Source organism: Littorina saxatilis, linkage group LG4 (assembly GCF_037325665.1).
Source record: "Littorina saxatilis isolate snail1 linkage group LG4, US_GU_Lsax_2.0, whole genome shotgun sequence".
In the NCBI taxonomy this organism is placed as follows: domain Eukaryota; kingdom Metazoa; phylum Mollusca; class Gastropoda; order Littorinimorpha; family Littorinidae; genus Littorina; species Littorina saxatilis.
The window spans coordinates 47,647,715-47,674,397 of record NC_090248.1 but is presented as its reverse complement, the minus strand read 5'-3'; the positions used below and the strand labels follow the sequence as shown (position 1 = coordinate 47,674,397).

The following is a 26,683-nucleotide window of genomic DNA, read 5'->3' as shown; positions in this document are numbered from 1 at the left end:
ACAGGTGAAGGAATTTAACTGGCTACCCGTTTCACTGCCACGCCACACTCGCATCATTCTATGTTTTTCTTTCTCGTTTGTACAGGTGAAGGAATTTAACTGGCTACCTGTTTCACTGCCACGCCACACTCGCATGATTCTGTGTTTTTCTTTATCGTTTGTACAGGTGAAGAAATTTAACTGGCTACCTGTTTCACTGCCACGCCACACTCGCATCATTCTGTGTTTTTCTTTCTCGTTTGTACAGGTGAAGGAATTTAACTGGCTACCTGTTTCACTGCCACGCCACACTCGCATCATTCTGTGTTTTTCTTTCTCCTTTGTACATGTGAAGGAATTTAACTGGCTATCTGTTTCACTGCCACGCCACACTCGCATCATTCTGTGTTTTTCTTTCTCCTTTGTACAGGTGAAGGAATTTAATTAACTGATACCTGTTTCACTGCCACGCCACACTCGCATCATTCTGTGTTTTTCTTTCTCCTTTGTACAGGTGATGGAGTTTAACTGGCTAACTGTTTCACTGCCACGCCACACTCGCATCATTCTGTGTTTTTCTTTCTCCGTTGTACAGGTGAAGGAATTTGACTGGCTACCCGTTTCTCTGCCATGCCACATTTGCATCATTCTGTGTTTTTCTTTCTCCTTGGTACAGGTGAAGGAATTTAACTGGCTAACTGTTTCACTGCCACGTCACACTCGCATCATTCTGTGTTTTTCTTTCTCCTTGGTACAGGTGAAGGAATTTAACTGGCTACCTGTTTCACTGCCACGCCACACTCGCATCATTCTGTGTTTTTCTTTCTCGTTTGTACAGGTGAAGGAATTTAACTGGCTACCTGTTTCACTGCCACGCCACACTCGCATCATTCTGTGTTTTTCTTTCTTCTTTGTACAGGTGAAGGAATTTGACTGGCTACCTGTTTCACTGCCACGCCACACTCGCATCATTCTGTGTTTTTCTTTCTCCTTTGTACAGGTGAAGGAATTTAACTGGCTACCCGTTTCTCTGCCACGCCACACTCGCATCATTCTCTGCTTTTCTTTCTCCTTTGTACAGGTGAAGGAGTTTAACTGGCTAACTGTTTCACTGCCATGCCACTCTCGCATCACTCTGTGTTTTTCTTTCTCCTTTTTACAGGTGAAGGAATTTGACTGGCTACCTGTTTCACTACCATGCCACTCTCGCATCATTCTGTGTTTTTCTTTCTCCTTTTTACAGGTGAAGGAATTTGACTGGCTACCTGTTTCACTGCCATGCCACACTCGCATCATTCTGTGTTTTTCTTTCTCCTTGGTACAGGTGAAGGAATTTGACTGGCTAACTGTTTCACTGCCACGTCACACTCGCATCATTCTGTGTTTTTCTTTCTCCTTGGTACAGGTGAAGGAATTTAACTGGCTAACTGTTTCACTGCCACGCCACACTCGCATCATTCTGTGTTTTTCTTTCTCCTTTGTACAGGTGAAGGAATTTGACTGGCTACCTGTTTCACTGCCACGCCACACTCGCATCATTCTGTGTTTTTCTTTCTCCTTTGTACAGGTGAAGGAATTTAACTGGCTACCCGTTTCTCTGCCACGCCACACTCGCATCATTCTGTGTTTTTCTTTCTCCTTTGTACAGGTGAAGGAATTTGACTGGCTACCTGGTTTAACTGCCATGCCACTCTCGCATCATTCTGTGTTTTTCTTTCTCCTTTTTAGAGGTGAAGGAATTTGACTGGCTACCTGTTTCACTGCCATGCCACACTCGCATCATTCTGTGTTTTTCTTTCTCCTTTTTACAGGTGAAGGAATTTGACTGGCTACCTGTTTCTCTGCCATGCCACTCTCGCATCACTCTGTGTTTTTCTTTCTCCTTTTTACAGGTGAAGGAATTTGACTGGCTACCTGTTTCACTGCCACGCCACACTCGCATCATTCTGTGTTTTTCTTTCTCCTTTGTACAGGTGAAGGAATTTGACTGGCTACCTGTTTCTCTGCCATGCCACTCTCGCATCATTCTGTCCACCTCGCGTGCTGACCTGACCTTCAGGTCACTCTATCGCCGTGGAGACGTCAAGTTTCTGACCGTTGGAGGACTCGAGGATGAAAATCTGAAAATGTCTCATCTGAAAACGTCCCTTAAGCATCATGTTCTGCCCTTGGTCAAGGCTAAGTGGAAACAGGTGAGATCTGTTCAAGTGCGTGTGTGTGTGTGTGTGTGTGTGTGTGTGTGTGTGTGCAGGGCCGGACTAGATAAGTACTAGGGGGGGGGGGGGGGTTACAGATGGGGGTTCAGGGGGCGAAGCCCCTTGGTGGTGGTCCAGGTGGGGGTTGCAAGAGGGCTTCGCCCCCTTGAAGCTGATGTTTCTGGAGGGAAAGGAAACCTCTTCTTGAACGAAAAAGGTAAATTCGACAGCAAGCTGTATAGGCAATATGAAGAAGAATTGATCCAGATGCACACCCCCCCTCCCTCCCCCACATAATAAATGCGTTTGGGAGGTACATGCTTAAGCCAGGGGGGGGGGGGGGGGTGCGCAACCCCCGTAACCCCCCACCCCCCCTAGTCCGGCCCTGGTGTGTATGTCACGTTTTAAAGTCAAAAGAATGACCTAAAACGGTCAATTACTGCTAACTGACTAACCACACCACGATCCACTCTCGCAGTCACACAAACTAGTTAGAAACAACAAAAGTATAAGTTCTAGACGTCTGTTTATATACACTAACTCTCCACCTCCCTCTTCTCGTGAAGCCAATAATGTTTTTACGACCAAGTCGTAAAAATAGCAATGAAGACAACTGACAAAAGCCAGTTAAAGTTTATGAAATAATAAGAACACGCTGAACCGTGTAAAGTTAGAAAACACTTAGCTGCTCTGTAAAAAGTCTTAGCCTGTACAGGCGTTCACACTCCACGTTGTCACAACTCACATAAAGGGTTAGAAAGATGACAAGGTGGGGCATGTTTACGCATGGGTGCACTCAACTCTCAGTGTAGCCAGAGTCCATTCGATGAAACGCAGTGGAGCAGTGGAGCAAGCAGGTGAAAGATGGAGCAGCACCAGTAACAGCCGTAGAACAGCAACCGTAGAACAAAGGACAGCAACAATGTAGCCCGTCTTCAACAGCAAACACAGGTAGCAGCCAGGTAGCAAACGTCCAGCAACCACGGTACAGCAACACCTCCGGCGTCAACCAGCAACGTCAACCAGCAACGTCAACCAGCAACAAGCGGCGTCAACCAGCAACAACAAGCTGAAACAAGAGCAATTGGTGCAGTGACCATGGCAACAATCCCCCTTTTACCACCTTTAAACATATCTAACTTCCCCCTTCAGCGAGCACGTGGTACCTGCAAGGATAGACTTTTAATAACAACTCAAGACATTTTCTCCGCCTCTCCATATCTGCAAAAACTATACAGATTACAATTTAGCGTTATAATGAGCAAATTATACGCTATCATGGAGAAACAAAACAGAGTTTACATTTCACAGACATTGACCGGTCACCAGCGTAAAGTAACGGCTATATATTACCTCAACAGCTCGTAAAATGCAGCTCTCCCAAGCAAACCGCTTGAATATTTGGCTCCCGCTCGTCAGCGAAAGTATGTAGCCAAATTCCTCCTGTGCTAAGCCTTCTGTGTCCCAGCCAGCAAAATTTTGCGCAGCGAATGCGTGTCGCAGTCGCCAAACTCTGCGTAACAACTGCACTGGACGCATGCGTAACGCGCGCGATTTTGCAAAGCGAAATACATGCGTGACACACTCGTTTTCCCTCAGATTACGCAGACCATACGCACCTCCAGCGCACGCTTATTTGACACCAAGACAAATTCGCACTCTCCACGCAGACGTCACGATTGCTTTACGCATTCTCACGCTATTAACGCGCTCTCCACGCAGACGACACGATTGCTTTACGCATTTAACGCGCTCTTGACGCAGATGTCCTGATCATCTTACGCACTCTCCACGCAGATGTCACGAATTATTGACGCATTCTCAGGCATTACGCGCTTTTTACGCTCTCTTCACGCAGATGTCACAATTGCTGTACGCATTCTCACGCATTTGACGCACTCTCCACGCAGATGTCACAATTGCTTTACGCATTCTCACGCATTTGACACACTCTCCACGCAGATGTCACGATTGACCTACACAATTTTACGCAGACCACACAACCGCTTTACGCACTCACAAACAAATAATGGGCAGTGCACAACATTGTATTGATCCAGAAAGACAAAGGTCAAGCGTGCAGGTTCGATAACAGAGATGATCATAATTATGTACAAGTTCTAAAACAAAAATGCAGTCAAATAAATTGATTAAAACAAAGGAGAGATTTGAATCTCGCTTATTGCCATTGTGACTTCCAGGTTTTAATTTCACTGCATTTTGACATACCAGCAGCACGGAAACAAAAATGATCAAAATACTATTCAAAGCAGAATTCAAATTGGCAGAACAAAGAATAAATAGAACAAAACCCTGATAGTCATCATCGATACGCCGTAGTACATGCAGTGAAGAATCCAGTATAACTTATAAGAGAGAATTTTGATGTACACTCGTCACTATATCACATTGATGTAAACAAATAAATAAATAATTGGCACAGCCTAGGCATAGGCAGCAGTGAGTTGTATCAACATGTTTGAATACAGAACAGCAACAAAAAGAGAAAAAAAGTTCTACAAGCCAGCTAATAGTTGAACTTCAGATTACTAATGATATCACAAACAAACACTTAGTTAATGCCCATTCTCCAGGGATCGAAATCCAGTCAATGTACACCAAACTAGGATAACACATACATTTAGAATCTATCACGACTGCATAAAACATTGGTATGCAATTCACAAAGCAAGGAACTTGAAACATGAACATTGACATTAAACATACATATGTGCCCCACACACATTTCGGACAAGGCAGCTGAACGAAATTCAGATGTGGATGGAGCACAAAATAATTAGATGGGGCGGCGTGAAAGCATACTGGGACAAGGAACAAGCAAGAGAAAGAGGATAAGAAGATAAAAGGAAGAACAAACCGAAGAATAAGAAAGAAAAAAACAAAATAAGAGAAGGAAAGAGAAAAAAAAAAGGAAAAAAAAAAAAAGGAAAAAAAAGGGAGACAATCATATGAATGTGTACCATTTAAATAAAAGAAATTTTTGTTTGTTTATTTGTTGCTTAACGTCCAGCCGACTACGCAGAGCCATATCAGGACGAGGAAGGGGGGGATGAAGGGGGCCACTTGTCAAGCGATTCCTGTTTACAAATGCACTAACCCATTGTGTCCCAGCAGGCTTTAGTAAAACTAAATTAATACCTACTGGAAGATTACCAGTTTCCAGTATGTTAAAATAGGCTTAACCTATCTACTGCTGGACTTACATCAGAACACTAACAGATTAAACTATACATGAATCGCGAGACAAGCGGCAAGAGAAGAGATTTTTGGAAAAAATACAGGTGAATGAGCAAGAAGGCAGAAAAAAGAAAAGAATTCATGAAGAAAAAGAGAGCATGACAGGAAAGAGGAACCAAAAATCTACCTAACAGCAAACTAGAAAGCTCCTGCGGTTCCAAAAACAGGAGGGGCCTTTAATTTCATAACCGCAGTGCCCCACTGCGGGATAAAAGAAATTAAAAAAAATTACTTTTAAAAAGGAGACATTTCAGGTTTTGATTTGAAGTGTGTTAACATATTCACATATACCAGTAACTTTGCATGGAAAAAAAAAGTTCACAATGATTTGAAGCAAATTCAAATGCCAGAGAAAAAAACAGAACAAAACCCTGATGTCATCATTGATAATCAGTGGTACGTTCAGTGAAGAAAAAACAATTGACACAACCTAGACATGGGCAGCAGTGAGTTATCAAGTTTCACTACACAAAAGTAACAACTACAATAATGAAACAAAAGGTAAAATGCCAGCTAATAGTCAAAATTCAGAACAATGATATCAAAAAGAAACACTTATTCAATGCCCCTTCTCCACTGATATGTATAAGCACACCAACATGACATAAACTCATAAATTAAAAAAAAAACATGACATAAAACTCATAAATTAAAAAAAACTTATCAGACTGCGTAAAACATAGGTTTGCCATCTCAAAATGGATGTAAAACACGCAGCTTACTCACAAAATGATAGACAAGTCTCCAGCGGCCAGCTGCTCAGCAAACAAAATAAGGTGGCGAGGATCAATATAATTGAAATGCATTTTTTTTTCTGTTTCGGAGAGAACTTTGCTTCATTTACTTTACACTGCCTGCATTCAAGGGCTAAATTTTTATCAGGTGCACCAAGACTTACATCTATAGAAATCCAATCATAACGGTTTTAACAGCAAAAAAAAAAAAAGTATATTTCTAGTCTCGCTTCTAAATTCTCAACTCAACTCCAAAAAATAATAAAGAACAACAAAAACCCGCATCATGCATTGTCTCCTTCAAGCTGCCTAGGTTGTTTGCGTTCGACTCCCATAAATGACAAGGAATTGTTAAAACCTTTTCTTTCTATTTGTTCACTTTTTGTTTTCTTCTTTTCTGAACTCTTTATACTTGTATTTTATTCATTTTAATTTAGCCTGAAGGTTTGAGTCGTGTATTAAAAATCGAATATAGTGTGTAAGTGCCCTTGAACAGCTTTTCCAGAATCATGTATTCTATATTTTTAGTATGGGATACCCACAAGAAAAGTTCAAATGCATCCATGCGTCTCCACTGATAGTAATGGTAGTTGAGCACTTCCAGTTTAGTCTTCTGTCGTTCTGACACAACCTAAAAGGGTACATCATGTCTGAACATCATCTGTAGAAGAGTGTGAAGTTTAAAGCTTAGCTTAAATAATGTCCAACAAAACCCCAGATTCTTCTGTACATTACCCATCAGCCACACAGACCTGAACTGTGAAATACAATTACTCACTAGCAATTTCTCAGGCGAGTCAAATCTTACATTCATCAAATTTTTGCAACTAGCATTGTAAATAAGCCTACAGAGATTACAAAGTTCAATTACTGCAAACCAAATCATGAAGGCTCTTCCATGGCCTGTTGTCTCTTTCTTTTATCACAGGCTTCCAAAAACCAGTCTTGAACGGCCGTCTTCAAGGTCTTGACCTGTGGCACCCGTACAGCTTCACGGAACAGCCTCTGCATGACAAAACAAAAAATAACATGAACTTAGATCATCAAACAACTATCACTGATTTGAGAAAAGTCTCAAGTTTATTTCCTGACGCCTGTAAACTTGCTAAAAATCATACAGACACACAAACTTGCATACACACCATACGCTTTTACAACACACCAACTATACTTGAGTTAGGAAATTACAACACATTGTAATCCTTGTAGAAGAGAAGTAAAAAAAAAATACCTACCCTAATATTTGTTTTAACCCTTTCGCTGCCAATCAAAACTTGGGTATGTGCATTCCTGACTGCCAGGGAATATTGGAGTTTGGGGTGTAATAATTCACAAAAAAATCTAGCTTCAAACTGGCAGTAGGTAGGTAAGTAAAACCTATGTTGTTTTTAAAGGAAATTGAACCAAGAATCTGTTTTTAGTGTCTAATCATGGAAATGATAATTAGTTTGGCTTATAATGATGTTTAAATATGAACTTTTGAAAAATCAGCCCGGCGCATCTTCCGGTGCCTGTGGATCAAACACAGGTGGCTGTTTTGCTCGCTCCAAGAAAGGATTATAATCACTGTCATCTACCTGTTTCCAACGAATTGTCCGAAAGAAGATCTCCCCCTTCCCCTGTCAGTATCCATAATCATTTGCACCGCCTGTAGCGTCAGTCCGGCTTTGTTTTTCCCTACTAGGGCCCGGTCGACAGTCACCGTTAGCCATTTTGACGAGTCGAGATTTCTCTCCCATACCCTGTCGACAAGGCCGAAAATAGCCTTCAAACGCAAAACCGCGTCACCATTTATGTTTATTCATGAGAATGAGGTATCCTACCAAGCCATTGGCTGCTATTTGTGTGTCAGCAGTGACGTAGCATTTCTGGAAAATCCCGGAACGGAGAAGACGGGTTTACCCGTCTTAAGGCGCTGCGGCTGCACAAGCGCATGACTGGTATACCCGTCATAAGGCAGTCAAGTGGTTAAAGTTACCTTTACTATGACTTTTTCTTTGGGGGCCTTCGGAAATTCATAATACATGTACTGTGACGTGCAGACGCATATGTGACGACATCATACCGTTTGCTAACATCCTTATTTCGTATGTAGTCGAAAATCCATGACACTGACAAATGAGCTCAGGAACTTGGCTTCTAGCAATTTAATGTTAAGCGTAAAAGCTTTGACAACTATCATTCACATGTGAAACATGGCAAATTTAAAATTGATTCCAAAGAACAAAATTTGAGACAGAAATAACTTGTTGTTTTGTAGACATGGATTTTATCTTCTTCCTAAAAGGACCAGGATGATTTTACAAATTATGAAAAACAACTCACTGTCGATGGCTTTTAGTCGCAGCGTACACCATGGTCTCTTTCCCTGCCCTCCCCCAGAGCCCCCTGTCAGCAACCGTGTAGCCTATGGAACACCTTCGTCATCACAGCATCAGTAGTCGTCTTTAGTTCATGTCCACCAACCACACCGAGCTCATGGTCATGGATCTGAAACAAACAAAACAAGCCAACTGAATTCCAAAAATCAAATATTCAGACAGCTCTTCTTCACATACAAACAATTCAATCTGGAAGCATCATACTGTCACCTGGAACAAAAAATCAATAATCGCACTTGCTTTAAAAAAAAAAGTTTTCAGAAGAGCAAATGGTGATTGAGTGTAGCATTGTCATAAAATGTAATCACACACCTCAGGTGACCTGCATCAATCATTCAATACTATCTCACAAATCTTCATTTGGAAAGCACAAACATAGTTAGAAGAGAGCGTCAACCGTGATACTATTCAGTGTGGACAATTTTTTTCTGACCCATAATCCGATGCCTACACAAAGTGAGAATCAGAACTCACAAGAAGGCACTGTTGCATGTTTGTGATTATTTGCTTGAGTGTAGCACTTGCAATTTTGAACTTGAGGAAACAGCGTAGCAATTTCTGTTACATCCCTGAAAACCTAGCAGATGGCAGCTCTGGCCACAGAGCAATATTTGCATTATTTCTCACAGATGCAATGATCACAGAAAACAAAGTGGTGCATGCATTTTCCGCACCCCACATGAGAAAAAGAGGCCCATCATTGTGCGTTCCCATAAGCATAGTTTTATCATCAAAATGTGTTGGTTAAATTCACAAATGTGACCAATACGCATAAACCTTGCATGAATTCCCAGGATAATGGGAAACTGGTCATGACTGAGAACTGATGAACAGTTAAGATACACCCGTGAACCGTGATGACATCTGGCATCCTCCAAAAAGCACACACTCAAGGTAACATTTAAAGCCTAAAGAGCGCGCGTCTAACAATAACATGTCACTCTCACAAGATCTTGCTACAGTTATCTGGGGAAAATAGCACAGGCATGACTGGTCTGCTTCAACAATAGCATTCAAAGCCACCTACCAGTGATCACTCCTTCGACAGATCCATCATGTGCCTTCAACATCTTCCACACTCAACAGTAAAAAGATGACTCCATCGAACAGTAGCACAGGCTCTGGCTCCACCATGATTCTTTGGCGACCAATTACTAAATTAGTCGCATCAGGTCCATCTGCTCCTGTAGAACCTTCTCCAGCAGCAAGAACTGATGTTTATCTTGCCGCTCTGCTCTGCTCGTAGTCTTGTGTCCGCTGAATGGAAGAAAAGAAGAACAAAAAGACATTTACATGAAGCAATACATATTTTAGACAATCTGTCAGCCTGAAAAGAAACCATCAGCACTAAAAAACAATCTGAGCAAATGTTCAAAGTAAACGTGACATCTCTATATTTTTGAATTCAGGAGAAGATGAGGAATATATATATTGCAATCAATTTTTAAAGGGGCATACAGAGTGGCATTTGATGGGGTAAAAAGATGTAGGGACTCAGCAGTTGGAGATGAAAATTTTTGTGTGTATTTACTTCAAGCAGATTTTTTTTATTTTTTATTTTTTAGACAGAAGAACAAACACACACTAAAAATCATTGTTTAAAGTTGAACTGACCTTAACTTTTCCTCCAAACACTAGAACTTTTTGTATTCATTCAAAAATATTCATCAAAAAGGTTAAATTTTAAATTCAATTTTGCAGACTTTGGATGAAAAGTTACTCTTCTCTGGCATCCCGCGGACACAGTTCACACTTTCTCATCAATGAGATGCCTGTGTTAATTAAAAACAAACATCAATAAAACTATTAAAATAAAATAAAAATTTAAATATAAAAATAAAATCGACCAACCGCCCCCACCCGATTTTTTTTCCCTTTGCTGGAAACAATACATTTGTTTCACTAAAACAGTAAAAGAGATCAGCTGAATTTGTTTGACACATCTGGTTATAACTAAAAGAATAAAACACAAAATAAGCCAAAGTCACAGAACAAAAAGACGCTGTCAGTGTCACTATCAATGACTCTGAATGAGACACTCATTGCTATCGAGCCATACCTGTTCATCTTCACCTTGCCGGGACGGAACGACAGTCTGCGTTACTGGCATCGGTGGCGGTGTTAAGGTCACTGTCCATCTCAGCTTTCTTCACCTTCAGTTCAAACAAGCAGTGAGCACCGTCATACTCAAGTCAAAGCTTTCTGAAAAAATAAATACTTGGAAGTTAAATAGGATCACATTGATTCCCAAACCTAACAGTAACAGTAACACGCAAACATCAAAACTGGAATATTAATTATTAAATATAAGCATCTCAATTTCACTAAATTAGTATATATTTATTTTCTCTGTGATGTATTTTTTATTTTTATTTCAAAAAAATCTGTTTTTCAACTTTATCACTGCACACGCTGACACAGCCTCTGCCTGCCTCTCTAGTCTATGCATGCCTCGGGAACAAGGGTAATTTTTCTCTTTTCCGAGACTCAGTCAGACACAGAATATTCCACTATGAGTCTATGTCTGGTATGCGGAACTGAAAGTTGAACATCTGTGGAAAAATAAAAAGATACAAATAAAAAAAAAACAGATTTATGAAGAGCCTATTAGTATTACTACTAAAGCTCCTGACAACTGCTGCCGCAATGACCCGACCAGATTAGGAACCAACCAAAGTTCACCAAGAAACAGACAATGAGACATAAAATGATAAACGAAAATTCAGTTTTTATGGTGCCGTGAGCGACCCGCGAATCGGGATTCGGATGGTATTTTCACTCTTCCACAACTCCTTAAAAACAAACCACTGCATCAATCAACTTTATGTTTTTGGAAAAGTTAGTTCATTCATCCATCTTTCAGACAAAACAAACATGAATGAATAGAACAGTGTTCTTCTAGGCGAAAAAAAAATCGAAAGTGTGAGAAATTCTCTCTGCCATCAAACTCGGAAGCCGAAGCCGCGAGCTATCAAAAATTCAAATTCCCAAATCTTTCCTTCAGTTGATCAACTTACCTATTCTTGAAAGAAGTCAATCTTCATTTCAGAGAGAAGGATAAGATTACCTTGCATCCAATAAGCAAGTCAAAAATACAAGTCAATATGAAGAAAAAGCAAAAAAACGCCGATACAATGTGGATTTGACAGACTTCTTGCCAACAGGAAGTTAGAGATTGTCTGACAGACAAGGGAAATAACTTCAATAAATTGCTCTTTTCAGTCAAGGTAACTGTCTCCCCTGAAATTGAACTTTCACAGAGATTTTCTTCCAAAGCAAAATAAAATAAAATGAAAATATGCTGAGAACAAATTTTATGTAACCATTAACATCAGCCTTTATTTTGAGTAGATAATTAGTTTCAAAGTTACTTTAGTTTACATTTTTTTGTTTAATCTGAATTTTTTAAATGTTTTTATCGTTTTGTTATGGGTACGTGTTCATATAGATTTCAGTTATCTTTTCTGTTCATATAATATTTTTATTATGCTTTGCCTAGATTTTTCCACGACATTATTTTGTGGAAAGCTGATTCCTACAACAATACCAAATCCCCATTACAATAATTATATTACATGCTAAAACAATTATAATGATAATACAAATTAAAGTAATCATATTTATTTTAAGATAAAAACAATCAGGATAACAATTAAGCAAATAAATGTTAGTAATAACAAAATGATTAAATAAAAATTAAATGGGAAAACCATTACATAAAATAAAAATATTTTTATTAAACTTTTAAATGCATTTTTTTTTAACCGAAACTGTCTTAAGATAAACTGAAAAATAACGGATTGAAAGTTTTTATGCCATTTTTTTTTCTAAAAAAAAAAAAAAAGAAGTTTTTGAAGAAGAATAACTATTCATAACCAACATTTAAAAGTAAATATTTTTTAATAACATAAAATATAATGAATTATTTCATGAAGTAAATGCATAAACCCACGGTATAAAATTAGGAAAAACAAAAATTGCAATCACCTTTTCATTGAATCCATGCGTGCTAAACACTGCGTGGTGAAGTCGTTTCGAATGCGACAATCTGCGTAAAAGTTGGCGAAAAGTAACGCGCGCGAAGCGAAGGTGTCACGAGGCCGTACGCATCCCCGCATGAAAAACGCAGAAATAACGCATGCGTCACGCAGAATCATGCTGGCTGGGGTATTGCACTAACACTAGAAGCCCGTTGTTTGACCTAAACCAGTCTTGCAACGCGTTGGAATCCTCCAAATCTTAGTCACGGAAACACACCAGACCTCTGTCTGCAAAAGCATACAGGAAAAGAAAGACAGAAGGATTGGGAAGAAAAGCCATGTGACCAATCAGCAGTCGCCTACCAAACACACCTATAGCATACATGGAACACGTGTTCTAAACCGTGCGCGAAAAATCACCCGATAACTGCACGGTTTTCACGCTGGCACTTTCCACGTGCATCTCGTGATTTTTAACCAAAACTTTTCCCCGCAATGCGGTATACAAGCGCATTACGTTGCAATTTGAGAAAGGCGCCCAACAAAGAGTTTCTTTCTCAAATGTGTCACTGAAACCGTGACAGTGTATGTATGTTTTGATGTTATGGGTAGTGTGTTACAATAGAAACTTATGTGCGTGTGTGTGTGTGATGTGTGTGTGTGTGTGTGTGTGTGTGTGTGTGTGTGTGTGTGTGTGTTTGATGTGTTTTAGTAGTGTGTTACAAGAGAATCTTATGTGTTTTTGTGTCTGTAGTTCAGTGTGTGTGTGTGTGTGTGTGTGTGTGTGTGTGTGTGTGTGTGTGTTATTATGGTTGTGTTTGTCTGCCACATATTGATTATAATGTGTGCTACGAAGAAATATCTTACTTGTCTGACACAGGGAATTGTCTTTATTAAACTGTGACAGGGCTTTTTCTGTGAACAATATGACCTTTAAATCATTCTCTCCCCCTTCTCCCCCACCCCTCCTGTCTCACAGGTCAGGGAAATGCACATGCTGACCTCACCCTTAGCACTGTGCATGCTGGGCACAGAACTGAACGAGCACAGTGTCAACACACGCCTGGACGATTACCTGCAGAAACACGAAGACACGTCTGCCCTGCACACATTCTTCACCCAAACCATCAAGGACTGGGTGACCCAGTTCAGTTGGTCCCATGATGATGACTCTTCCACTGCTTCCAAGGACGACGGACTCTTTGGTAAGGGGCTCCGCTCACATATGTAACTTCAGCAGGACCGACGACGCACTGCAGATGATCCCAGCCCGCTACCGGTTGCATGAAAGGAAAACAGGCCAAGTACTCGTCATAATGCCTATCGCGGCATGAATAATAGGCAGTGCGTCGTCTGTGCCGCTGAAACTGCGCAGGTATATTCTGCCCATAATGAGATGGACTGCATGCAGTTCAGGTCTTTACTTATACGTACCACATTCATTTTTCAGCATGCAATCAAGGTGCGCCTGTTTTACTTGAAGTATTACCCCTGCACCTGAATCTTTCACTAGTGCCTTTTCTGTCACTGAATTAAGATTCGTTGCTGATAACATTAGTTCCACATTGACTCTTAGATTACCTGAACTGAAAACAATTGCATGTGAATGTTGGAAAAATGACTGTGTTCAGTGAAATTCAGTAAAGCAATTGAATCCTTTGATTCTTATTCCATAATGGCAAAGTTGAGGTGATAAGGTCTTCCTTTAACAAACTCTTGTTTAATTGTCAGTGGCATTAGACATTCAATGAGAAGAACATCAAGCCCTGATCGAATGGAACTACACCTGATTTCAGGTGGTCTTTAAAAGGGCACTGTATTCTTTTTCTCTGTGGATCAGACTACACAGGGTGGGTGGCTGACGCTCTATGCCTGCTGGCCATGTCGAGGGGAGGCCTGTGTCAGGATGAAGTGCTGCAGCTCCTATCCGTCATGGGCTACACCGGGCCAATGGAGGTTACTGTCCTGCAGTGGCTTCGCTTCCGTCTGCGTGCTGGTCGCTTGCTGTGGGAGACGGCTGACGGCCGTATCCGCTTTGCACACCAGCCTCTGCAGGCCATCACTGAGTATAGCCTCCTGAGTGAGTACTTTGTTTCTTTGTTTTCTTGTTTTTTTCTCTCCCCAAAACGAAGAATGGCTGCCAAAATGGCGGAGTAAAAAAAATAAAACATGTAAAAATTCGCTCATGCAAACACATGAGTGTACATGGGAGTTGAAGCTAATGAGCCCAGAAGAAGAAGCAGAAGAAGAAGTTTTCATGTTTGTTTGCTGGTTTGCTGGCCCACAAGAAGTATCCCTACCTTAATTGCAGGTGGCCTGTCGTGACAGTATATTTTGACCAAGGTAATAGTACAAGGGACTGCATAAGCTGCATGTATACGCTAAGTTATCTGGGCAAAATCTACTTCACAAAGCCTGCTGCGTGAAAGTTTGGCACTGAGTTTTTGGTTAAATGACTTTGCGACTTCAGGCTCAATGTAAGGACAGCCTTTATGGAGAGTATTGTAGTCATGGGAAGGTCCTGAGGCATCACTGTACTACATTCTGCAGGACCATTACTGTATACTTAATTCTCAGCTACCAGCCTGCAAAGTAAAATGATAAAAAAACAAAAAAAGCAAAAACGAATAACCTTATTGAAATGTGCAGAAGTGCTGTCATCATCTGAGGACGTGGAAACGGTAAACAAAGCGCCGCAGTTGGTTGGCAAGCGTCGCATGCACATGCAGCTGGCCTTGCACTTTGGCGCACAACCGTTGTCATGGCGACAGGCCCAGGAGTTGCCGTGGCACCTCACCATGGCTGGCGATATGACGGAACTTCTTGCCTATGTCACTAACAACAGGTAGGTCTCTGGACAGGTGTTGGTTTCTTAATTTGTACAGTTGTACCTATGACAAAGGGACGTGCATGGGACCAGCAAAAAAGGCCCCAACATTGCAGATATCTTTTCATGACAGGTATATGTTGTCATTTTCACTGACAAAAAGGTAAGAAAAGGTGGCCTTCATTTGGAAATGTCCTCTTAGATTTGTCATTTTGGGCGGGGATGTAGCTCAGTCGGTAGCGCGCTGGATTTGTATCCAGTTGGCCGCTGTCAGCGTGAGTTCGTCCCCACGTTCGGCGAGAGATTTATTTCTCAGACTCTCCTTGGTGTCCGAACACCCCCTGTGTGTACACGCAAGCACAAGACCAAGTGCGCACGAAAAAGATCCTGTAATCCATGTCAGAGTTCGGTGGGTTATAGAAACACGAAAATACCCAGCATGCTTCCTCCGAAAACGGCGTATGGCTGCCTAAATGGCGGGGTAAAAACGGTCATACACGTAAAATTCCACTCGTGCAAAAAACACGAGTGTACGTGGGAGTTTCAGCCCACGAACGCAGAAGAAGAAGAAGATTTGTCATTTTCATTACTATATTGTCCCATCGTAGGGAAATTCGGGTCTCTTCCTCTTAGTGGAAAGCTAGCAGCAACATGAGTTGCACTACCCAGAGGTACGTGTGCTTAAATGTAATCAGTCACCCGCTTGTATGGCAGAATGACCAAGGTCTTTTTTTGTTTTGAAGTGCTGAAACAGGGGTGGGATATGAATGCTTTCTTAGCTAGAGTCTGCACATAATGTTGACCCGTGTACCGCAGATCACATGTTCACAGTGCTCTGTCACCTGAGCTACCGGGGCTCCCAGTATGTGTCGAAGTGGAAGGATGCTCTTTGTACAGGTAAAAGCCTGGATAGATCTATCATGTTGAACACAGAAGGTACCTTCATGAATGAGTGATGTGTTCTTGTAAAGCAGATAAAAGTTCACTGAGCGTTTCGATTTATTTCAGTGTCGTGAACCTGTTTCTGGCCAGACGTAAGGATTACCCAGATGGCCACTTTGATCTTCGTTACTACTGGAGTGTTCTGGAAAAAGCTGGCCACAAGCCCGGCCCACACTATCTGCGCATGCTGAGCAGTATGGGGCTCAATGTTCTCCCGTCTGCCGGCTCACAGAGGGTGAGTTTAATTTTGACACCGTTTTTATGTTGTTGGTGAAAAAACCACCATAGTGTGTTTTAATGTGCAGTGCTGTCATCAGCTTCATTTTGAAGTGACAAACCCATTTCAACTCACTCTAACACATATAGGTCTTTCAAAACTTAACACAACTTGTTCATGCACACACAAGGCTTTCTGTCTCACCGTCTTTCCAAACATAACACATAACTCTTTTTTTTATGCACACACAAGTTGACCAAACACAAGTTTGTCTCACCGTCTTTCCAAACTTGACAGTCAACTCTCTTTTCATGCATATATATACACAGGGCGTTCTATCTCACTGTCTTGCCAAACTCAACACAACTCTCTTTTCGTTCACACACACACACACACACACACACACACACGGCTCTCTGTCTCAAAGTCTTGCCGAATTTGACACAACTCTCTTTTCATGCTCATACAGGGTTTTCAGTCTCACTATATTCCCAAATTTAACACACAAATCTCTTTTTATGCACACACAGGGCTTTCTGTCTCACCGTCTTTCCATACTTGACACAACTCCTTTTTTATGAACTCACGAGGCTTTATGTTTCAAAGTCAGTTTTGCCGAACTTGACACACTCTCTTTCCATGCACACACGGGGCTTACTGTCTCACCTTCTTTGCAAACTGAAGACACAACTCTCTTTTCATGCACACAGGGCTTTCTGTCTTACCGTCTTTCCAAATTTGACACAACTCTCTTTTCATGCTCACAGGGCTTTCTGTCTTACCGTCTTTCCAAATTTAACACAACTCTCTCTTCATGCACACAGGGCTTTCTGTCTTACCGTCTTTCCAAATTTAACACAACTCTCTCTTCATGCACACAGGGCTTTCTGTCTTACCGTCTTTCCAAATTTAACACAACTCTCTCTTCATGCTCACAGGGCTTTCTGTCTTACCGTCTTTCCAAATTTAACACAACTCTCTTTTCATGCTCACAGGGCTTTCTGTCTTACCGTCTTTCCAAATTTGACACAACTCTCTTTTCATGCTCTCACGAGGCTGTCCTTCTCAAAGTCTTGCCGAACTTGACACAACTTTCTTTTAAATGCACACATGGCTTTCTGTCTCACCTGCTTTGCAAACTCGTCGCGATATAACCTTCGTGGTTGAAAACGACGTTAAACACCAAATAAAGAAAGAATGCTTTGCAAACTTGACACACCTGTTTTTTCTTTTGGTAGAGCGAGCAGTCGACGCTGCTCTCCGTGGGGAGCTGGCGCAAGGGACAGGTGGGCACTACACTGGACGACAACGATGAGGATGAGGGCACGGAGCATGCAGACAGCCAACGACTGACCAGCTTGGGGTCCAGAAGGTCACCGTCGCCTGTGATGGACGAACAGGGGTTAACGACAGCCAAGATGCCACCGGGGAAGATAGACAGACCTCTGCCTCAGAGGGACAGAGCGCGGAGATCTGTAGACAGAAAGCTGGCAGTGACAGTGGTTATGCCTGAGCCTTCGGATTTGGTTGTGGTGGGAGAGAGTGAGACTGAGAGCTATGAAGAACAGTGCCAACTGCGCAGGCGGAGCAGGGGTAGCATTGCCACTTCTTCAACTGCACCCCCTAATCACAAGATGAGCAGCCTTTCTAAACAGAGCCAAACCTCAGAAGAGGTACCTTCAAGAAAGCCAAGCATGTTCCCCTCGCGAAAGATGACTATGTCCCCAGCCAAGATCCGAGAGGTGCTCATGGCTTCAATGCCACAGGAGCACAGCAGCCATATGGATGAGGTGACTGTGCGGAGACCTGCCTCCAGCTACCAGCTTCCCGGGCAGTACCGAAAGGAGGTGCCAGAGAATGAGAGCCCATCTAGAGGCAAGAACGTGTTCATTGCTTCTAAAAGAGAAGCCTTTTCCAAGAAGTCGGTGTCAGCGCTAAAAATTGCCACCCGTCAAGCTGACCAGCACAAGAAATCAACCGAGGAACCAGACAGGTCCAAATTAACAGCCCAGAAGACCAACCAGCAATCCAGGTATAGGCAAGGGTCCGGTGCCTGCATAAGCGGCCCTAAACAAGGCTTTGGCACTGTGAGGTCCAAAACTACCCTTCAGCAGGGCGAAGGATTCTCTGCATCAAATGCTGACCGTAAACCAAGGCATCCAAGGGAGAGGGGAAAAGTTCTGGTCAGGACTCCTTCAAAAATGAAAAGTCCTGTCATTCAGATAAAATACAAGGAGGATGAGGATGACCCAGATGAGGTAGAGGTCTCTCAAGAACTACAAACATCTTACCCTCACCACTTTCCCAGGAGAGCCTGTTCTGCACCAACCGTTCGTGGGTCATCCTCAAACCACGCTCATCCCTCCATACTACGTAAACCAGACAGGGACTCCGTGTCAAGACCGATTTCTGCTGGGTCAAAGCTCAGGTTTTCTACACTGCTGGAAGCCAAACAGAACATCTCCAGATCCTCTTCTGCCCCTCACGGAATCACCAATAAAAGCACTGACATGAAATCTCTCTCGAACTCCATTCGTTTCGAGTTTTTCCTCTCCAGCGATGAGCGCACCATCTACACCCAAGATCTTCTAGGTGAACACATTCTTATGTTCTGATTTGGTGGGCGCGTAGCCTAGTGGTTAAGACATTGGCCTTCACTGTGGAAGGTGCGGGGTTTAAATACTGGCCGCGCCTGTTGGGTTAAGGGTAGAGATTGTTCTTATCTCTTAGGTCAACTTATGTGCAGACCTGCTAGTGACTTATCCCCCTTCGTGTATGCACGCAATCGCAAGACCACTTATGCATGAAAAGTATCCTGTACTCCATGTCAGTAAGAGTTTGGTGGGTTATAGAAACACAGGAACTCCCAACGTTCATCCAACAGAAATCCGAGTATGTCTGCCAAAATGGAGGGAGAACAAAGGTCATACATGTAAAAGCACACTCGTGCCTACGAATTTGCCTGAGAATTGCAGCCCATGAACGCATGAGAAGAAGAATATACTCCTTAGTACGTTTGAGTTCGCATAGCATTTTTTAAAATATTTTTTATATAGGGTTATTGATTTAGGCTAAACTCAATCCTGTTTGACTGTCTTTGCCTCCAGTGTTTTTGACTTGTCCTGAGTCTGTGTCATCTCATGATGACAACTGTCGCATCCGCCCCCCCCCCTCCCCGCACCACTACCCCATCCCCATCCAAACTTCTGAAAAGTGAAGGTTCCAAGTATAGTCTCAAAATAGTGGTGTTGGTGTACTATAGACTAGGTATAGTTAACAACACTATTGTATTCTATCAGAATGACTCTTTGGAAAAGAAAACTAGATTTTGTTTTTGTCGAACAGACATGGTTGTTGTCACGACAGGTGACAAAAGAAGTGCGCCTGTGTACGTGTGTTGCAATGGAAAATTTGTCACAATTTATATCCCACCAATATTTTATTACATAAAAGGAAAGTAAGTCAAAAAAAAATTGTAACGAGTGCCCACATATTTTGGATGTTATGGAACACTTTTTCTATGAGTGTCCCCAAATTAGAAGGTTTTGGACTTATAATGTTGACCAGTCTGACAGGTCGGGCTTTCTTATTGTCTATTACAGGTGTATTATTCGGAATCGAAGAATGTCAGGAATCAGCGTTAATTAACCATGTTTTATTGATAGCAAAAATGTGCATTAGCAAAGTTAAGAAAACTAAATCGCATATTCCATTGGAAATTGTATTTCAACAAGAACATGCGCTACAAAAGGTTTTTCCCCATTGTCCTTAGTTAGATTGTTGTTGAAATGAAAAGTAATTTAATGGAAATATAACCTGAAATGTAAAAGAAAAAAGGTGTTACAGTTGATTGAAAATGAAATAAAACACCAGTTAATACACACACAAAAAAAAGAGACATGATGACGGAAGGAACAATAAGAAAGTGAATGAGCCAAGTAAACACTTACTGAGAGAGAGAGAAAGAAATGAAGAAATAGCATGGAAAAAGTGTGTGTGTGTGTGAGTGTATAGGCCGGATGCGATTAAGTACGTGTCTTGGTTTATGTGTGAGCATGGATGTGAGTAATAGCTATGAGCGTGTAGGTATGAGCGTGTCAGTAAGCAAAAGAAGAAACTGTAAACGCCAAACAAATGTCAGGCTGCGAGTGAACGACTATTTTCCATTAACGGTGCAGTACACTTTAGACAGAGAGTGAGAGGTGAGAGGAGGGGAATAGAGTGAGCAAGCGGGGCATGGAGGGAGAGAGAGGGTGAGCAAGAGGAGACTGAGGGAGAGAGAGAGGGGGAGATGTGGATGGGGTGGGGGGGGGGGGGGGGGGAGAGAGAGAGGGGGAGGGAAGGAATAGAGAGGGAGTCGAGGGCGCGAAGAGGAAGAGTGAGAGAGACAGAGGGGGGAGAGGGAGAGAGAGAAAGTGAGGGAGAGAGAGAGAGAAAGAAGGAGAAGTAATTGTAAAAGGAAAAAAGAATGTCCAGTAAAAAAAACAATGTCCATTTTGCGTGTAACTTACAAAACATATTGTATTACAAATTCCAAACAAGCACGCAGACGGAAGAGAAAGAAAGTTATCAAGAAAGAGAGAGAGAGTGCGAGTGAAAGGGTTATAAGTTTACAGTAGGCGACATCACAATAAAAATAAAAACCCTTCCGAAATAGTACCCGCTGATGGGACAACAAAAAAAGTCTGATCTCCTTATAAAAAAAAAAAAAAGAAGAATGACTCGATGCTTTTGTTTTGGCCCTGCTGAAGGGTAGTTTTGGACCTCACAGTGCCAAAGCCTTGTTTAGGTTACACCACTATTTTGAGATTTCTTTATCCTTTTCTTCACCTTTCTCTCCCCCAGACGGCGTGGCGAAGGTCAACAAGAAGCACGTGGTGGCGGAGCTCAGCTGGTGGGTGGGCCGCTTCCTCCAGGAGCTCCAGCAGGTACAGGACGCCCGCACCATCCTCACCTGCCTCCAAGCCCACCTGCTGGCCAGCTACCCGCTTAGCCGCCCCACGCGGCTGCTACTGATCCGGGTGCTGGAGAGGCTGGGTACCATCTGCTACGCTGCCAAGGACCTGAGCAGTGCGCTGATTCACTACCACCAGGCCTTGAGGATGGCGTTCGACCTCGATTACAGGGAGGAGCTTCATGGGGACCATCGCCATGTGGAAACGTTGAGAGGTGAGGTTGTCGGGATGGGGTGGGGGAGGTGTGTGTGTGTGTGGGGGGTGTTGTGTGTGGTGTGTGTGTGTGTGGGGGGGGGGGGTGGTTGTGTGCGTGGTAGTGTGTGTGTGGGGGGAAGGTGTCTGCGTGGGCGCGGTGGTAGTGTGTGTGTGTGTGTGTGTGTGTGTGTGTGTGTGTGTGTGTGTGTGTGTGTGTGTGTGTGTGTGTGTGTGTGTGCCTGGGTTAGTGGTGTGTGTGTGTGTGTGTGTAGGTGTGTGTGTGTAACCGAGTGCCAAAACACCACAATCACCTTTGGAGGCGAAGTCCAATCAAACAGGATTGAGAATTTTAGAGCTTATTTCTAAGCCCTATTATAAAAACTGTTATGCATTCGCAAAGGAATCCATGAACATACAGAGAGACAAAAGCCGCCAGACCCCATCACAAACAGAACTCTACAATCCACAGGTGTTGCCTACTTCAAAGGCGAACAACTCTGCAGAGTCTGCTGTGAAGGGCGACGGTAGTCTCCCTGTCACACTCGCCCCCGTTTGAATGAACTTTGTCCCCAAAGTTCCGAACCATGGACCCGCCAAGCTTAGGTCCCTCCCAGGTTCGTGGAATGGGAACAGCACAAAAAATGATTCAGTGGTCATAACGCCATTCCTGAACATATGTCGAGTCCCATCATGTCGGCGACGCCAAATGTAACTGAGTGCCAAAACACCGGGCCACAATCACCTTTGGAGGCGAAGTCCAATCAAACAAGATTGAGAATTTTAGAGCTTATTTCTAAGCCCTATAAAAACTGTTATGCATTCCCAAAGGAATCCATGAACATACAGAGAGACAAAAGCCGCCAGACCCCATCACAAACAGAACTCTGCAATCCACAGGTGTTAATTAATTGCCTACTTCAAAGGCGAACAACTCTGCAGAGTCTGCTGTGAAGGGCGACGGTAGTCTCCCTGTCACATGTGTGTCTGAGTTAGTGGTGTATGTATGTGTGTGTTTGTGTGTGTGTTTGTGTGTGTTTGTGAGGTGTGTGTGTGTGTGTTAGTGATGTGTGTGTGTGTTAGTGATGTGTGTGTGTGTTGGTGTATCTAAAGAACAGCACGGATTCTGACAGTAACTTTGGTTGTTGTTGTAAAGCAGTCCATTTCTCTTTCCGATTTATCCCAAAGTCAATTTACAAATAAATATCCGATTTCCGTGCCAATGCATAACGTACAATGACCTGACTTGTAAATGAACCTGAAAGTTGTTAAAACAGTTGAACCCCTTTTTACATTTAGTCAAGTTTTGACTAAATGTTTTAACATAGAGGGGGAATCGAGACGAGGGTCGTGGTGTATGTGTGTCTGTGTGTGTGTGTGTGTGTGTGTGTGTCTGTGTGTCTGTCTGTCTGTGTGTGTGTGTGTGTGTAGAGTGATTCACTGAGTAAACTACTGGACCGATCTTTATGAAATTGTATATGAGAGTTCCTGGGTATGATATCCCTAGCCTTTTTTTAAATTTTTTTCGATAAATGTCTTTGATGACGTCATATCCGGCTTTTTGAGTCACTTGAGAAAAAGTGACTCTATGTAATCGGTCAGTGTTAGTCTGTCCGGCCGGCCGGCCGTCCGGCCGGCCGGCCGTCCGGCCGGCCGTCCGTAGACACCACCTTAACGTTGGACTTTTCTCGGAAACTATCAAAGCGATCGGGCTCATATTTTGTTTAGTCGTGACCTCCAATGACCTCTACACTTTAACGATGGTTTCGTTGACCTTTGACCTTTTTCAAGGTCACAGGTCAGCGTCAAAGGAAAAATTAGACATTTTATATCTTTGACAAAGTTCATCGGATGTGATTGAAACTTTGTAGGATTATTCTTTACATCAAAGTATTTACATCTGTAGCCTTTTACGAACGTTATCAGAAAAACAAGGGAGATAACTAGCCTTTTCTGTTCGGCAACACACAACTTAACGTTGGGCTTTTCTCGGAAACTATAAAAGTGACCGGGCTCAAATTTTATGTGAACGTGACTCATTGTGTTGTGAATAGCAATTTCTTCCTGTCCATCTGATGCCTCATATAATATTCAGAACTGCGAAAGTGACTCGATCGAGCGTTTGCTCTTCTTGTTGTAAAAGTTGAGGCGGCACTGTCACACCCTCATTTTGCAATCAAATTGATTGAAATTTTTGTAAAGCAATCTTCGACGAAGGCCGGACTTTGGTATTGCATTTCAGTTTGGTGGCTTAAAAATTAATCAATGACTTTGGTCATTAAAAATCTGAAAAGTGTAATTAATTTTTTTTTAATATAAAACGATCCAAATTTACGTTCATCTTATTCTTCATCATGTTCTGATTCCAAAAACATATAAATATGTTCTATTCGGATTAAAAACAAGCTCTGAAAACTAAAAATATAAAAATTATGATCAAAATTAAATTTCCGAAATCGATTTAAAAACAATTTCATCTTATTCCTTGTCGGTTCCTGATTCCCAAAACATATAGATATGATATGTTTGGATTAAAAACACGCTCAGAAAGTTAAAACGAAGAGAGGTACAGAAAAGCGTGCTATGCAGCACAGCGAAACCACTACCGCGCTAAACAGGCTCGTCAGTTTCACTGCGTTTTGCACGAGCGGCGGACTACGGTCATTGTGTAAAAAATGCAGTGCGTTCAGTTTCATTCTGTGAGTTCCACAGCTTGACTAAATGTAGTAATTTCGCCTTACGCGACTTATTGTTACAACCTCAAAAAATCGAAGAACATCAGGTCAAGGGAGGGAGTCTTAAAATGGAGGTAAATTTACAGAGGTCCTTAACAGAAAATCTGAAAAAATAAGGACTTAACAAGTCGCGTAAGGCGAAATTACTACATTTAGTCAAGCTGTGGAACTCACAGAATGAAACTAAACGCACTGCATTTTTTCACAATGACCGTAGTCCGCCGCTAGTCGAAGATTGCTTGGCCAAAATTTCAATAAATTTGATTGAAAATTGAGGGTGTGACAGTGCCGCCTCAACTTTTACAAAAAGCCGGATATGACGTCATAAAAGACATTTATCGAAAAAATGAAAAAAAACGTCCGGGGATATCATACCCAGGAACTCTCATGTAAAATTTCATAAAGATCGGTCCAGTAGTTTAGTCTGAATCGCTCTACATACACACACAGAGACAGACAGACAGACAGACACACACACATACACCACGACCCTCGTCTCGATTCCCCCCTCTATGTTAAAACATTTAGTCAAAACTTGACTAAATGTAAAAAGGAGGGAGTCTTAAATTGGGGATCTGAAAAGGGGCCCGGGTTCCACTGTACAGGAATAAGGCAAGCGCTCTTCTGTAATGCAATCCTCGACTGACCCGTGGCATTCGCAATGGAAGTTTTCAAAGCAGGCAGTGTTCCGCATGATCGAGCGTTAGATTTATTGTATATTCTTACCCGGACCATACGACATTGGTGCATATGTAGCAGTAGACCAGTGAGTTAATCCTTTTAGCTCTGACAGTCGTTCTCTGCATTTATATCACTGCTGCATTGGGCGTTGATCCCGCGAGTGATTACTATCTTGATCGTTGATCTGTCTTTGGCAAATCCATACTCAGAGCTACTAGCACGCATTAGCGCGGGAGGCCTTGGGTAAACTCTGGAATTAAATGGTGAATGACAGCCATGGAGTAGTACCACCATCATGAACATAAAACGCAGACAGGTTGACAGGTATGCAGAACTTGACACAGAGACTGACGGACACACACGATATTGATGAGACTGTTCTGATTGGAGAAAAATAAGGGGTGGGGTGGGGTGGGGTGGGGGTGGGGGGGGGGGGGCGAGACAGCCAGAAAAGGAGCCAGATAAGTGTTTAATAAGAAGGTAGATAACAGTTGTTTAATTAGTATTTGTCTGTGGACTTAAAAGACCGCTGGGTCGATATATCTGTGAACGTAACGTTCTGTTTTGTCCATAATTAAACGTTCCAACAACATACCTTTCTTGGGTTTTTTTATTCTGAATTTTGGAACGTTGGCAGTCTATTTGTTACATTTAGTCAAGTTCTGACTAAATGTTTTAACATAGAGGGGGGAATCGAGACGAGGGTCGTGGTGTATGTGTGTCTGTCTGTCTGTGTGTGTGTGTGTGTAGAGCGATTCAGACTAAAGTACTGGGCCGATCTTTATGAAATTTGACATGAGAGTTCCTGAGTATGATATCCCCGGACCTTTTTTTCTTTTTTTTCGATAAATACCTTTGATGACGTCATATCCGGTTTTTTGTAAAAGTTGAGGCGGCACTGTCACACCCTCATTTTTCAATCAAATTGATTGAAATTTTGGCCAAGCAATCTTCGACGAAGCCCGGGGTTTGGTATTGCATTTCAGCTTGGTGGCTTAAAAACTAATGAGTGAGTTTGGTCATTAAAAATCGGAAACTTGTAATTAAAATTATTTTTTTTATTAAACGATCCAAAAACAATTTCATCTTATTCTTCGTCATTTTTTGATTCCAAAAACATATACATATGTTATATTTGGATTAAAAACAAGCTCTGAAAATTAAAAATATAAAAATTATGATCAAAATTAAATTTCCGAAATCGTTTTAAAAACTATTTCATCGTATTCCTTGTCGGTTCCTGATTCCAAAAACATATAGATATGATATGTTTGGATTAAAAACACGCTCAGAAAGTTAAAACGAAGAGAGGTACAGTAAAGCGTGCTATGAAGCACAGCGCAATCGCTACCGCGCCAAACAGGCTCGTCACTTTCACTGCCTTTTGCACTAGCGGCGGACTACGTTCAGTTTCATTCTGTGAGTTCCACAGCTTGACTAAATGTAGTAATTTCGCCTTACGCGACTTGTTTTTTGGTTTAAGGAGCCAGATAGATAAATAGAGATGTTGCATTCAGTTGCAAGCGTGTAAGCGGTCATCCATGCAGGCATATTAAATCTAAGAATATATCGGTCTCGATATTTAGACAGATAAATAAAAATGATTT

At 42.1% G+C, this 26,683-nt stretch overlaps 1 protein-coding gene and 1 long non-coding RNA gene across 2 annotated transcripts in view; one reads left to right on the top strand and one right to left on the bottom strand.

Moving 5' to 3' along the window:
- The window catches only part of LOC138964936 (uncharacterized), a gene marked incomplete in the record, with an annotated part of 57,873 nt that overhangs the window by 11,122 nt on the left and 20,068 nt on the right, over nucleotides 1–26,683 (top strand). The window contains 7 exon segments of the mRNA XM_070337017.1: nucleotides 1,953–2,171; nucleotides 13,507–13,732; nucleotides 14,368–14,607; nucleotides 15,177–15,372; nucleotides 16,363–16,531; nucleotides 17,752–19,105; nucleotides 21,359–21,682. Coding sequence (XP_070193118.1) covers nucleotides 1,953–2,171; nucleotides 13,507–13,732; nucleotides 14,368–14,607; nucleotides 15,177–15,372; nucleotides 16,363–16,531; nucleotides 17,752–19,105; nucleotides 21,359–21,682 — 2,728 coding nt within the window.
- LOC138964940 (uncharacterized) lies at nucleotides 8,506–11,957 on the bottom strand. The gene is made up of 4 exons (XR_011455251.1): nucleotides 11,565–11,957; nucleotides 10,607–10,749; nucleotides 9,575–9,804; nucleotides 8,506–8,656 (listed from the first exon to the last, which is right to left on the bottom strand). It is a non-coding gene; the product is annotated as an uncharacterized lncRNA (long non-coding RNA).